Consider the following 13,807-nt stretch of genomic DNA (forward strand, 5'->3'; position numbering starts at 1 on the left):
CCAGGTTTGCCTTATTTCCACTCTCCTAGCGCCAGTGACCTGTGACTTTGGGACTGACGCCTGCCAAATCCTGTCCCAACCACCCGAGTCCCTAACGCGGAGTGGCGGTACTTGCAGATAAGTGTCTCCTGCACACTGTCCTCACCTGTGCCCGGGCCGGCACAGGCTTCTCCCACGGATCCATTGCTTCTGCTCTGGCTCCACCACGCTCTCTCCATGCAGGGCGCCGTGCGATTGATGTGCCCGATGGAGAGCTGTGTAACCAGCCCTCGCCACTGGCCTGCCTCCACCTCTCCTCCCTCCCTGGCTCACCGAGCCCTGCCCCGGCCCGTCCTGGACGCCCCACTTTGTTGCTTGCCCAAGTCTCTTGAGCCCCCGTGCCGGCTCTGGGCTTCTGGGAGGGCCTCAGCTCCTTCCGCAGAGTGAGGGCCTTGTGCGCCCTCTGCAGGCCTCCCTTGGGTGCTCTTCCTCCTGACCTGGTGCCCCTCCAAGGACCTTTCCCGGGTCACGCCCACTGCCCTGCGGTCACCTCTGCTGGGTCCCCTGGTGTTGCTGCATATCCCTGCCACGTGGGGTGCGTGCGCACCTGCTCCCCTCTTCAGATCGCTGGGCAAGGACGGGGACCTCAGTTTGTTCCCTGTGCGCGACAGCGTCTGCCATCCAGTGACTGGCACAGGACGGCAAGGTTCATCATGTGCTTTGCATCTTCCCTCCCCTACTTTTCTTTTCTTTTTTAAATTTATTTGACAGATAGAGTTAGACGTGAGAGAGAGAGACACACAGAGAGAAAGGTCGGTTGGTTCACCCCTCAAATGGCCACCACGGTCGGAGCTACGCCGAAACAAAGCCAGGAGCCAGGTGCCTCCTCCTGGTCTCCCACGTGGGTGCAGGGGCCCAAGCACTTGGGCCATCCTCCACTGCCCTCCCGGGCCACAGCAGAGAGCTGGACTGGAAGAGGGGCAACCAGGACCAGAACCCGGCGCCCATATGGGATGCTGGCACTGTAGGCGGAGGATTAACCAAGTGAGCCACGGCGCCGGCCTCCTCTCCCACTTTTCTACTGAGCCGCTTCTCTTGTTGTTCGTAAGGGCTCCTTGTTGGTCGAGGGCATTAACATTTTGCCCTTTCCTTTCTTAAGAGGCGCCCGCTGAAACGCATGGTGCGGCGTGCTGACCGTGACAGCGGGAGCTGTCCGCCTGGATTAACTGGTCTGGCCTTGGAATAGGAACAGTGAAAACCATTACCAGGCACTTAGGGTTGGGCATCCGGATGCCGATTCCGAGGGCGCGGCCAGCTCGCCCCAGAATGCCCAGGAGCTCCTGACTCAGCGGGGGCACAGCAGGTGGCCCTCCCCAGGTCTCCTCGCCAGAGCAGAGCCGGCTGCAAATCGGCCATGATGGCATCAGTCTCTGGCTCAGCAGCTCAGACTTTTCTATTATTTTTTTAAAATCTTATCTATTTGAAAGCCACAGATCTGGGTGGTTGGAGTGGAGAGAGAGGTCTTCCATCCACAGATTTACTACCCAAATGGCCGAAATGGCCGGAGCTGGGCTGATCTGAAGCCAGGAGCCAGGAGCTTCTTCCGGGTCTCCCACGTGGGTGCAGTGGCCCAAGGACTTGGGCCATTTTCCACTGCTTTCCCAGGCCATAGCAGAGAGATAGATCGGAAGTGGAGGAGCTGGGACTCGAACCGGTGTCCATATGGGATGCCGGCGCTGCAGACAGTTTTACCTACTATGCCACAGTGGGTAAAAAAACTCAGGCTTTTTAAACTTTCCAGTTGGCAATGTTTGGGGTGGAGGCGACAGGTCCATAGATGTTTAGCGAGTTCTCTCTCTGTGCCAGGGCTGTGAGCGCCCTGATGGAACGAGACACAGTTCCACCCACAGGGAGCTGACAGTCCAGAGGGGGAGCGAGGCAGAAACACACACCCCTCTCGTGGCCTGGGGAAGTGACTGCGTGTGCACAAACGCGGTCGTCGGACCCGAGCGGAAGCGGCTGACTTCCAGGGGAGAGGGCATCCCAGCGGGTGTTAGGGAATGCATAGGAGCTCGCCAGACAGGCAAGGGGGCAGAAGAGCCACACAGGCGACAACGGCACACGAAAGGCCAGGAGGCCCCCGCGATGGATACGGGGCGGACCCGATCCTGTGCGGTGCTTGTCCTGACGCCTTCAAGACTGCAATTCTTTTTTCTTTTCCCAGCTTTGGCCTGAGCTGGCGTGGTCTTGGTGGGGAGACAGCTGCCGTGTGGTTGCAGCCGGGCTGGGCCTCCTTGGCCAGGGCTGGAAAGCAGCTCATGCCCTCTGTGTTGGCCCAGCAGGCGTGACCCTCGTGGAGGGGAAGAGGCCTTCCTGGAGCAGAGAAATCCCAGGCTGGGGCCCTCGGGGAATCGTAGACTGATGGGCGGAGGGGCAGACCCAGGACGACCTTAGTCCAGGGAGGACCAGATGTTTCATCTTCCCGGGCACCTCTGCCCCGGGTGTTGGTGGCTGCTGCTATTCAAGTATCCCTGTGCTAGCAGGGAAGTGTGCTGTGATCGACTAGCAATGCCTGCCACAGGTGCGGCAGGGAGAGAAGGGGTCTGAACGCTGTCTCTGCTGTCCTGACCTAGTCCTTCTACAGGTGGGAGAGAGTGGAAGTGCCTTACCCCAATGCCATCTCCAGTCCCAGCGTGGCATCTGTCACAGAGCGTCAGGATCAGTCTGTGGAACCGAGTTGCCTAACACTAACTGCCCGGTTCTCTGAAGTTTACGTTTTCTCTGTTAAAACTGGACGATGTGCACACGCATCCAGACATCATGTGGTACTCCATCAATTCGTAGAATGTTTCCATGTCAACACAATGACATAAAAACCTGGACAAACGGCCACGTGGTGCAAAGGAGCAGCCTCAGAGGCAGCTGGGGGTCAGAGCGGTGCCTCCTGCAGCTGGGCAGAGCCCGAGGCACCCGGATGAGGGGCGCTGAGGCCATTCCCCAAGAGACCCCTTCACGGATAAAGAAAACAGCAGCGCTTCAGCACCTGCAGTCCGAAAGCCCTGGGCAGACTCGAGTTCAACCCTGCTGCAGAATGGCTGCGACCTGGGCACCGGGCAATCGCTCAGCCCTTCCGGGTCCCTGGAGTTTCATCCCCTGGGAAGCCAGGATAGGGCAGCCCCCGGCTCCCAGACGCCATGAAACACGCAACGCCAGCCCTGTGGTTGGCCTGGAAAACAGTGTTCATTTTGCAAAGTGAACCCCCAAAAAAGAACTAAAGACACGGGGGCTGTATTGGCGGCGACTCCCCCAGCGCGGGCGGGGTTACTTCCAGCACACCCCACCACTCACTCCTCCCCTCTTCTTCAGTTCAACCTAGAGCTCTGGGCCAGACTCATTCATTCATTCATTCATTCAACTGGGCACCAGCGCGCGCGTCCAGTGCAGGTGGGGAGGGGCACTGAGGCTGGGCAGGCTGCGCAGGGATGTCCGGCTCTGCTGGCCCTCCTGGGGGCCTCAGTCTCCCCATCTGTAACATGGGGGCGCGGCCTGGACCACGGCTCCCGGGGAGGGGGCCCTTCCCGCCCCTGCGCCGGGGTGGGGTAGGGAGGTGGGGAGAGGCGCCCCGCATGGCCCGAGCGGGGCGCAGCAGGCGCGCCTGGCCGATCCCTGACCCGTGACAGCCCGGCCCGGCCCGGGAGTGAGCCGGCAGCTGGGGTTTAACGAGGTATTAGCGAGGATTACCGCGGGCGGCGAGCGCATTGCGGACTAATCCCGGAGCTCTCGCCGCGGCCGCGGCCCCGTGCGCCCGACCGACCCCGGGGGCGGGGCGGCGCGCGGCTCCAATCACAGACAGAGTCTCAAGCCCACAGCCCGGAGCGGAAGAGAGGCCGGAGCCCATTGGCCGGCGGCGGCGCGGGGGCCACGCGCGAGCCCGAAGCTGCAGGTGCGCTCCGCGGGCCGGGGCGTCCAGGGCTGCCCCCCCACGAGAAGCCCGCGCTTGCCAAAGCGAGGCTCGCGGCCCCGTGGGGACGCCCGCTCGGTCCGCGGTCGCAGGCGCCTTGGGCTCTGGGTTCGGATCCCACCTGCGCGGTGTGCCTGCTCCGAGGCCGCCGCAAGGTCAGCTCTCCCAGCCCCGGTTCCCTCCACGGCTGCGGTGAACGACACAGCAACGCTGAGAAAGCAGGGCGGAGGCTGGGCCCGCAGCACAGCGCCTCCCGGGCGCCGGTCAGGGGCGCAGCCCGACCTGCGGGGCCGGAGCTGGGCGGTGAGGCCGCGGAGGGCTGCGGTGAGGACGAAGCCCCTTAGAAACCCAAAGCCGGAATAGTGCCGGTGCGGGGCCGGGACTCCCGCGGCTCTCCCACGCGCCCCCTTTGTCGCGTCTGGCCGCGGCGCCGTGGAGCTGTGCTCGCTCGCTCTCCTGGTGGCTCCCTGTAGGGCCAGGCCCCTCCGCAGGGGAGCGACTGGTGTCCTCCCTTCTCCACTGTCACGTGCTGGGGCCTTGGTCACTGTGGCCATTAATTCACATCCAGGGAGTTAAAGCCGCGGCCTGCAGCGCTGGCTTCCCGTGTGGGCGCCAGTTCGAGTCCTGGCTGCTCCACTTCCAATCTGGCTCCCTGCTCATGTGCCTGGGAAAGCAGTGGAGGAGGACCCAGGTGTTTGGGTCCCTGTTAGGCACGTGGCAGACCCGGAAGAAGCTCCTGGCTTTAGCCATTTGGGGAGTGAACCAGCGGATGGAAGCTCAATCTCTCTCACTCTCACTCTCTCACTCTGGAGGAGCCCTGGTGCTGCTTTTGGGGGGCGGGGATTACAGGGAATTCTGTGACAAGCTCTGCCCTGTGCTGCCGTTTCTAATCCTGCCTAAATACCCGACACGATTGTGCATCCTGAGCCAGCGAGCAGCCCCGGGAGGGAGGCGGGCGCTCCTTTACCCCGACGCCCGAAGAGGAAATGGGCGCTCGGAGAGATGAGGTCACTCACTCAGGTTCCCACCCCAGGTAGGTGGCCGGCCTGGGCCTCGTGTGTCCCCACAGACAAGGGACGGTGCAAGGCTTCGGGAGGAGCGAGATGGCCCGGATCTGGTTGGAGGCGCTCCCTGGAGACAGCGTTCACTGTGGGGAGTGGGGGAGGGTGGGGGAAGGGGGCGTCCACAGAGCTGCCCTGGGCATGTCCCCACCCCGCCCCCAGCACTCAGCTGTTCCCTGCAGCTGCCTCTGTGGGCTCCAGTCCCTGCCAAGAGCCGAGACTCTCCCCTAATCCTCCCTGCTGTGCCCTGGCCAGGAGAGGCAGGACTGGGGCGGGGTGGGGCAGGGCCAAGGGCCTCGGGCTGCTCCCGGAGGTGGGCAGGGGGCCTTCCTGGGGGTCGATGCTCTGCCTGTGCGGAGAAGAGCGAGACCCCTCTGAGACAGGGCTGAGCTCGCCACCTCTGGTTGTCCCAAGATTTGCCACCTGTTTCCCGAATAGGCTGGGCGTCTGGGTCCCGTGGCTGCTGTGACCAATGAGCATACATTTGGCGGCTAAACAATGCACGTGTATCATTGGAGAGTCAGGGAGATTGGAGCTGCAACGTGGGTCTCCCCGGGCCGAGGGGACAGTGTGGACCCCCTCGGCCACTCGCCCCCTTTCTCCAGCGTCTCTGACCCTTGTCTGTGGTGGAGCCTCCCTGGGGCCACAGCCAGGAAAAGCTCGCAGCTCTTCCCGCGGGATCAGATCGGTTCCATTGGCCCAATCCAGGATGAGCTGCTCATCTACAGCTCCACCTTCATCGTACTTGCAAAGCTCCAGGGCCGTGTGCACCAGCTCCAGGATTAGCCCACGGGCGCCTGGAGTAGCCACAGGGAGGTGAAGCAGTCTGCAGTCACACAGGCCCAAAGCGGCAGAGCCGGGACTCGAACCCAGGCCCCAGCGACCCCTCCCTCTGCGTTCCTCAGCCTGATTCTGACTTCTGTTGGCCACGTCACGGTTCAGCCACAGGTTGCCGGAAGCTTAGAGACCAGGATGTGCCAGGTGCTTGACAGAGGTGCCAGAACGAGGGTGCACAAGTCGGCCACCAGGGCGTCGCTGCCACCCGGGGCTGGCAAGGGACAGGAGCTTGTGTGGCTCCTTTCAGATGGAAGAGGGAGACTCACTGGCCTCGGCCCTCTGGCCAGCGTCCTGCCAGGCAGGTGCTTTAACTCCGCCTCCACCCGTACCCAGCAGCCTCTGGGGCTTCCTGTGGGAGTTTAGCCTTGAGGTTGTTAGTTAGCAAGAACTGGGGACAGAGGGCAGGCTGGGCTTCCTGCTCCCCGGCAGTCTGCTCTAATAACAGGCGGTGCCTCGCGGGCCCTGTGCTTGTCACGGGGCTGGTGTTGGAACCGCTGCCGGGTGCAGAGGACCCGACTCAGCTAACAAAGGGAACTTAGTGGTTCACGGCCCGGAGAAGCCAGGGCTGGGCTGAGAGCTTGACCCAGCAGCTCGCCCACGCCCAGTCTCAGAACCCCGACCCAGCAGCTCGCCCTCGCCCAGTCTCAGAACCCCGACCCAGCAGCTCATCCACGCCCAGTCTCAGAACCCCGACCCAGCAGCTCGCCCACGCCCAGTCTCAGAACCCCGACCCAACAGCTCGCCCACGCCCAGTCTCAGAACCCCGACCCAGCAGCTCATCCACGCCCAGTCTCAGAACCCCGACCCAGCAGCTCGCCCTCGCCCAGTCTCAGAACCCCGACCCAGCAGCTCGCCCACGCCCAGTCTCAGAACCCCGACCCAGCAGCTCGCCCTCGCCCAGTCTCAGAACCCCGACCCAGCAGCTCGCCCTCGCCCAGTCTCAGAACCCCGACCCAGCAGCTCATCCACGCCCAGTCTCAGAACCCCGACCCAGCAGCTCGCCCTCGCCCAGTCTCAGAACCCCGACCCAGCAGCTCGCCCACGCCCAGTCTCAGAACCCCGACCCAGCAGCTCATCCACGCCCAGTCTCAGAACCCCGACCCAACAGCTCGCCCTCGCCCAGTCTCAGAACCCCGACCCAGCAGCTCGCCCTCGCCCAGTCTCAGAACCCCGACCCAGCAGCTCATCCACGCCCAGTCTCAGAACCCCGACCCAGCAGCTCGCCCTCGCCCAGTCTCAGAACCCCGACCCAGCAGCTCGCCCTCGCCCAGTCTCAGAACCCCGACCCAACAGCTCACCCTCGCCCAGTCTCAGAACCCCGACCCAACAGCTCATCCACGCCCAGTCTCAGAACCCCGACCCAGCAGCTCGCCCACGCCCAGTCTCAGAACCCCGACCCAGCAGCTCGCCCACGCCCAGTCTCAGAACCCCGACCCAGCAGCTCGCCCACGCCCAGTCTCAGAACCCCGACCCAGCAGCTCGCCCTCGCCCAGTCTCTCAATCTCCACGTCTGCTGGGTTCTCGGTCACACTTTCTTGTGTTCCAGAGACGGTTGTTAACTCCACCGGGACTCGGCGACTGTAGGCTCCAATGCTCTAGAAAACAGAGTTTGCTTCTCTGGGGGCTCCGGAGAGTCCCACAGGGAGTCTTTGGGGCCCCGATGGCCTTGCCCCGGGTCGCCTAACCAACAGCTGTGGCACAAGGAAGGGCCGTGCCGATGGGCGTGAGCTGGGGGGCGCCGACCTGTATGCTCGGGCTGCGGCCGGCCAGCTCCTCTCCAAGCCTCATGTGGGGCTTCTGAGGAAGGGCGGATGGTGCTGGGCAGTGGACGGCGCTGCGCTTCTGGTCACCGTTATGTCCCCTTTGCGGGGACAGGACACATAGCTTTGCTCTTTCTGAGCAGTTTGTGCCCACAGGCAGCGAGATGGGTGTGCGTGTGTGTGTGCATGTATGTGACATGCGTGTGTGCGTGTGCGTGTGTGTGTGCATGGGTGTGTTTCAAATATTACAAAATTAGGGAGGGCCTGGTGATGCTGGAATCCCAAATGAGCGACGGTTCGAGTCCCAGCTGCTCCACTTATGATCCAGCTCCCTGCTAAGGGCCTGGGAAAGCAGTGGAAGATGGTCCAAGTGCTTGAGTCCCTGCACCCACATGGGAGACCCCGATGGAGTTCCACACTCCTGGCTTCAGCTTGGTCCAGCCCCGGCCACTTGGGGAGTGAACCACAGATGGAAGATCTCTCTCTCTCTCTCTCTCTCTCTCTCTGCTGTCTCTTCCTCTCTGTCACTCTGCCTTTCAAATAAATAAATCTTTAAAAAAAAAAGAATTCTGGGAGAAGAGGACATGAGGGCTGCTGGGATGGAGCAGGGGGAGCCAGCACCTGGACAGTGACGTCACAGACTTTGTTGTCCCGGCCTCTCTGGACCGCTAGTTTCTTATCCGTGAACACCAGCTGCAGCACCGCGAAGTCCACCGGCAGGGGGCGTCCGTACGCAGACAGGAGTAGCCACTGCCTCACTGAGCAGCCTACCACTCGCCAGGGCCCGTACTCCGTGTGGGACCCAGGACAAGGCAGACTCGCCCCCCTCCTGTGGGGGCAGAGGTTGCCAAGCGCAGGAAGTGATGGTTGGGGCTGGTGTTGGGGCGGAGGGCAGTGTGATGCCCCCACCTCTGCGCCAGCAGCCCAGGTGGAGCCCCACTGCAGGTCCTGGCTGCTCCCCCCCCCCCTTTTTTTGATAGGCAGAGTGGATAGTGAGAGAGACAGAGAGAAAGGTCTTCCTTTTTGCCGTTGGTTCACCCTCCAATGGCCGCTGTGGCCGGCGCATCGTGCTGATCCAAAGCCAGGAGCCAGGTGCTTCTCCTGGTCTCCCATGCGGGTGCAGGGCCCAAGGACTTGGGCCATCCTCCACTGCCTTCCCCGGGCCACAGCAGAGAGCTGGCCTGGAAGAGGGGCAACCGGGATAGACTCTGGCGCCCCAACCGGGACTAGAACCCAGTGTGCCGGCGCCGCAAGGCGGAGGATTAGCCTGTTAAGCCATGGCGCCGGCCGCTCCCCTTTCGATTAGCTGCTCTCTGCTATGGCCTGGGAAAGCAGTGGAGGATGGCCGAGGGCTTGGGCCCTGCACCTGCGTGTGAGACCCGGATGGAGGTCTGGCCTCCTGGCTTCAGCCTGGCCCAACCCTGGTTGTTGTGGCCATTTTGCGGGAATAAGCCAGTGGATGGAGGACCTCTCTGTCTTTCCTTCTCTGTCAGGGACCTGTGTGTGAGTAGTGGGCTAAGCCACTGTCTGTGACACCGGCAACGCATATGGGTGCTGGTTCGAGTCTTGGCTGTTCTGCTTCTGATCCAGCTCCCTGCTAATGCGCCTGGGAAAGCAGCAGAAGATGGCCCAAGTGCTTGGGCCCCTAACTCTGGAGACCCCTAACTCACATGGGAGACCTGGATGGAGTTCCTGGCTCCTGGCTTTGGCCTGGCCCAGGCGTGGCCATTCAGGCCATCTGGGGAGGGACCTGAGGAGGGAAGCCCTCTCTGTCTCTTCCGCCCTCTCTAACCCTGCCCTCTAAATAAATAAATAAACATGTCTTTAAAATTAACTCAATCTCTAAAAATAAGTGATCATTATTATGACTATTATTATTAAATGATGCTAATGCCAGAGGGGCCGCCCAGCCAGTCACGAGTGGGTCGTCCGGGGTGGAGCCGCGGCTTGCATCCAGAACCTGTCCGGTCTCTGCTTTGTGCCACCACCCTGCCCCGCCCCACCCTGCACGGTGGCTGCTGCCGGCTTACTGGGCCCGGCTTCCCTCAGGTGCACCTGGCATTGGCCTTGGATGCTGCTCTCCCAGCCTTTCCCAAGTCACCGCCGGTGATTGTGGGTGGAGACGCAGTCCCGGCTTCCTGCGCCCACTTTCCCTGCCAGGTGGCGAAGGCGGCAGAACGCGCACCAGCTGAGGATTTTTGAGTTCTGGGAGTAGGGGTGGTCGGCGCTGAGCCAGGTGTGCATACGCCCGCAGGTGCGTGCTGTAGGTGAGGGTGGGGCTGCGGGCAGTGGGAGGGGTCGGGGCACTCCCCAGGGGGACGTGGTCTGGACTCGGCCGGCTCACCAAGGCCGAAGCGTCTCACCTCTCCCGGCTGCAGCCTCGCCTCTCCAGGCCGCCGTGTCTGCTGTAAACCATGGAACTCTGTGCCTTGCTTCTCATCTTCCTCGTGAGAAGACCGCAGGGGGTGACCTGGGAGGGGCAGGGCACCCACGGAGGCACAAGGCCACGCTCCTCTTGCAGTCCCAGCTCCCCGGCTTGCCGTCTGCGACAGCCTTGGCTTCATTTCTCTAGGCCTCGGTTTTCTCATCTTCAAAATGGGGAGAATACCAGGAGTTACCAAAGCTGATGCAGCCCAGGTCCCACCAGCGGTCAGACACCAGTATTTTATGCATCGCAGACCTTTTAAAAAGACCACGCATTCTCCCATCTCAGATGGAGCAGCGTGGCACAGGGGGTTCCTGACCGGGGGACACCGGGCCAAGGCTGCAGAGACCCCAGAGCCGGGAACCAGGCTGGGCTGGGGCCCCCGCCGAGGGCGGGCGCAAACCATGTACCATGGCGTGGCCTCTGATTCTGCGGCCGGGGACGCGGTGACGCTGCTAAGTCTGAACTGAGCTTCCGTGCTGTCGGGAAGGAGGAAGGGGAGAGAGACAGGCGGACAGAGCCCACCGCGATTTGCTCAGAGGCAAACGAATCCGAGTTCACTGACACGGGTCTGGCCGGGGCTGAGGCTGCTCCTTGTCCTGGTAACTCGAAGCCACATTTGGTGGCGGGAAAGCTGTGTTTCCTGCACCCCTGGGTGCCACGCCCTCAGCCACTGCCCAGGCAGGTGCAGGTGCCCCGTGGGGAGGTGAACATGCGGCTAGGAGGGGGCCTCGAAAGTCCGGGAGAAAAATCACAGAAAAAGACAAGTTTACTTTGGAGCAGAATCTTCGTTAGGCTCATGGGAAACGTGTTTTATAAAAAAGCCATGCTGGGGGCCGGCGCTGTGGCAAAGTGGGTAAAGCTGCTGCCTGGAGTGCCGGCATCCTTTGTGGGTTCCAGTTCGAGTCCTGGCTGCTCCACTTCTGATCCAGCTCTGCTATGGCCTGGGAAAACAGTGGAAGATGGACCAAGTCCTTGGGCCCCTGCACCCGTGTGGGAGACCTGGGAGAAGCTCCTGGCTCCTGGCTTTGGACTGGCCATTTGGGGAGTGAACCAGCAGATGGAAGACCTCTCTCTCCCTTTCTCTCTCTCTAACTCTGCCATTCAAATAAAATAAATAAATATTTTTTAAAAATCAGCAAACACTTAGCACTGACTCCTTGGGGCGGGGTCCTAAGCAGCCCCCATTTCTCAGAGGAGGAAACTGAGGCCCACACGGGTTGAGCAATGTGCCCAGGCACCCAGCTTGTGACTTATACTCAACAGCACAGGCACCTGTCGCCTGGTGGGTCGGGGTTCTGGGGCCAGACCAGGGGGACAGAGACTGCAGGCCAGGAGCCAAGGACCCCCCTCGCTGGCCCCCCACCACAAGGGGGAGTGCTTTGTAACGTGCGGTGCACCGGCCCCTCTGCTGCACGGGCGGGTCCCGTGAGTCCTTTCATAATGACGATGACAGAGCCCCTGTGAGGGCCACTCATGGGGCCGGCCCTGAATTAAGCAGCTGGCGGCCACCGTGTCATTTGCTCCTTTGCCACCCTCCAGGCAGGCCGCGGCCGCTGCCGTCGGCTTCATGAAGGCGGGACAGGAGGCTCCGAGGTCGGCTGATTGCCTGAGGTCCCAGTGCCCGGAGCCAGGCGGACGTGGGCCCTGCACTCGGGCTGGTCAAGGCGAGCTGGAGCCGGATCCTCGCCTGGAGCCCTGCCCAGCACGAGGCCCCGAAGGAGCAAGGGCGAAGCTTCCCTGAGTGGTGGGGGGGACCTGGGAGACCCCAAAGACGCCCCCAGTCGGCCGGGGCTGCCCTGAGGGGCGGCTCAGCTTCTGCCCAGCAGAGCTCCAAGTCCGAGGGGGGAGCCCTGTGTGGGGGAGGGAACGCCACCCTGCCGAGGGAGGCGCCACACAGAGCCTGGAAGCCAACAGAGGCTCCTACAAAGAAGAAAGAGTGGCGAGAGGGGCCGAAGAAGGGGAGGGGCTGGGGCAGGGAGTGGGCCAGAGGCCAAGGCCAAGGCCAAGGCCAGTCTCCCCCACCCCCTCCATCTGTCTGCTCCGGCCTCTGAGACCAGCCTGTGAGTAACTGCCTGGCGGCTCAGCAGCCCGGCACGAGGGCATGACGGGGCCTCAGGAGGCAGCCGGCCTGGTGACTCAGGACCTCGCCAGCGCACCTGCGCCCTGGGCCGGTGGCCCCGGGCCACTCTTCCTCTGAGGGCCTCCGTTTCTCTGTGTGCAAGTGGCCAGAATGGCCCTGGCCCGGGTCTGCCCCTCGGTGGCTCAGCCAGCTCAGGCCACAGACCGCCTGGGAGCCCCTTGCATGGTCCCTAGGAGCCCCCACTCTGGCTCCTGCCCTGGTGGCTCCATTTGTCACGGTGCCTGCCCCGCTGGGAGAGAGCCCAGGTGGGGGACGTCTTTGACGCCCCAGCCACAGGCCCGCCCTGCGCCCTCCCTGGCGGGGCGGCCCTGCAGGTCCCAGGGTCTCCTCCAGCCACTCTGCTGCCGTGGAGCCCCCACATTGAGGGGTCCATGTCAGGGGAGGGAGGGGCTCCACGAGGGCGCCTCCCCAGGCACAGTCCCATGGCTCCAGTACTCAGAGGGGTTTTTGTCCCCCTCCAAGGACTGGGGTGTGCCTGAGACCCACCGCCTGGCACCCCTCAAGCAAGCTCACCCTGCCCATCCTGTCCCCCGGGGCTGGCTCCCAGGAGGTTTGATTGATATTTGCCGACTCAGGGGGCGGAAGGCGTGCATCACGCTGCTCTGTGCCCTGGGGCAGTCATGGGGCTTCTGGCCTGAGAGCCCGGAAGGCCTGGGAGTGGCCCAGCCCTGCGCAGGCACACGCAGCGCCCGGAGCATGGCTGCTCCCTGACCGCGCGCTGCTCCGAGGGCCGGAGCGACGCAGCTTGCCCTTGGTGTCCTGCAGGGTCCTCCCGGGTCTCGATGCAGCTTCTGGATGGGTCCGGGCCACAGCTGTCACGGTGCTGGGGGTCCGGCTCCCCAGGGGCTTGAGGGCTGGTGCCCACAGCAGCATCTGGGAGGGCAGCCAGCGGAACTCGCAGAGGATCCTGTAGGAAAGAGCCGGGTGGGCGGGCGCTCCCCACGAGGGTGACTCCTGGGGCCGGCCAGGCTCTGGATCGGTCTCCTGAGCACCTGCCATGTGCCTTGGTCCAGGCAGGGTGACAGCAGCTGCTGACCGAGAGCTGGGAGCCCTCTCTCCGGGAAAGACCCCTTCACCTCTCAGAGCCTGGTTTTGCCGGGCAGCAGGATGCTCACATGGACCAAGCGTGGCCACGCGTGTTCCAGAGCCCACACCCGGAGGTCATGCTGGGCCCAGGACTCAGCGTTCGGAAAACAGCACCCACCTTTTACACTGAATTGTAGGGTACATGCTTGGCCCGGAAGGAGCTTCCACTCCAGCTGGGGACACCGGACCGAGGGGAAGACGGCTGGCAGGCTCTCGTTCCCACCAGGCTGAGAGGAGGCTCATGGGGTCAGATGATCAGGGAGGGCTTGCTGGAGGAGGTGGCCCTGAGCAGAGCCCAGAGGAGGAACAGGTGTGGGCAGGTGGACGGGGTCACGGAGGGCATGCGGGTAGGGTAAGGTGCAGGGGGCGTGTGGCGGGAGAGAACCTGGGAATGGTGGGCAGGGGTGGCCGTCTCGGACAACTTGGGGTGCGACAAGAGGGAGTGGGGGCGGAGCCCACGGCTTTTGCAGGGCCCAGTTTAAGGAAGGGTCAGGACCTTCAGCACCCAGCTGGGGGAGACGTGAGGGCTCCATCTCCCCCAGCCCGCCCCCGGCC

At 63.2% G+C, this 13,807-nt stretch overlaps 1 protein-coding gene across 1 annotated transcript in view; it reads right to left on the reverse strand.

Annotated features, from left to right (window-relative positions):
- Positions 1-13,396, reverse strand: part of PADI2 (peptidyl arginine deiminase 2) — a 69,791-nt gene extending 56,395 nt beyond the window's left edge. The window contains exons 1-4 of the mRNA XM_062193865.1: positions 13,371-13,396; positions 12,879-13,073; positions 8,220-8,427; positions 7,310-7,433 (exon numbers count right to left, since the gene is read on the reverse strand). Coding sequence (XP_062049849.1) covers positions 7,310-7,433; positions 8,220-8,427; positions 12,879-13,073; positions 13,371-13,396 — 553 coding nt within the window. The remainder of the gene's footprint in view (positions 1-7,309; positions 7,434-8,219; positions 8,428-12,878; positions 13,074-13,370) is intronic.
- Positions 13,397-13,807: the final 411 nt, after the last annotated feature.

Source organism: Lepus europaeus, chromosome 5 (genome assembly GCF_033115175.1).
Source record: "Lepus europaeus isolate LE1 chromosome 5, mLepTim1.pri, whole genome shotgun sequence".
Classification (NCBI taxonomy): Eukaryota; Metazoa; Chordata; class Mammalia; order Lagomorpha; family Leporidae; genus Lepus; species Lepus europaeus.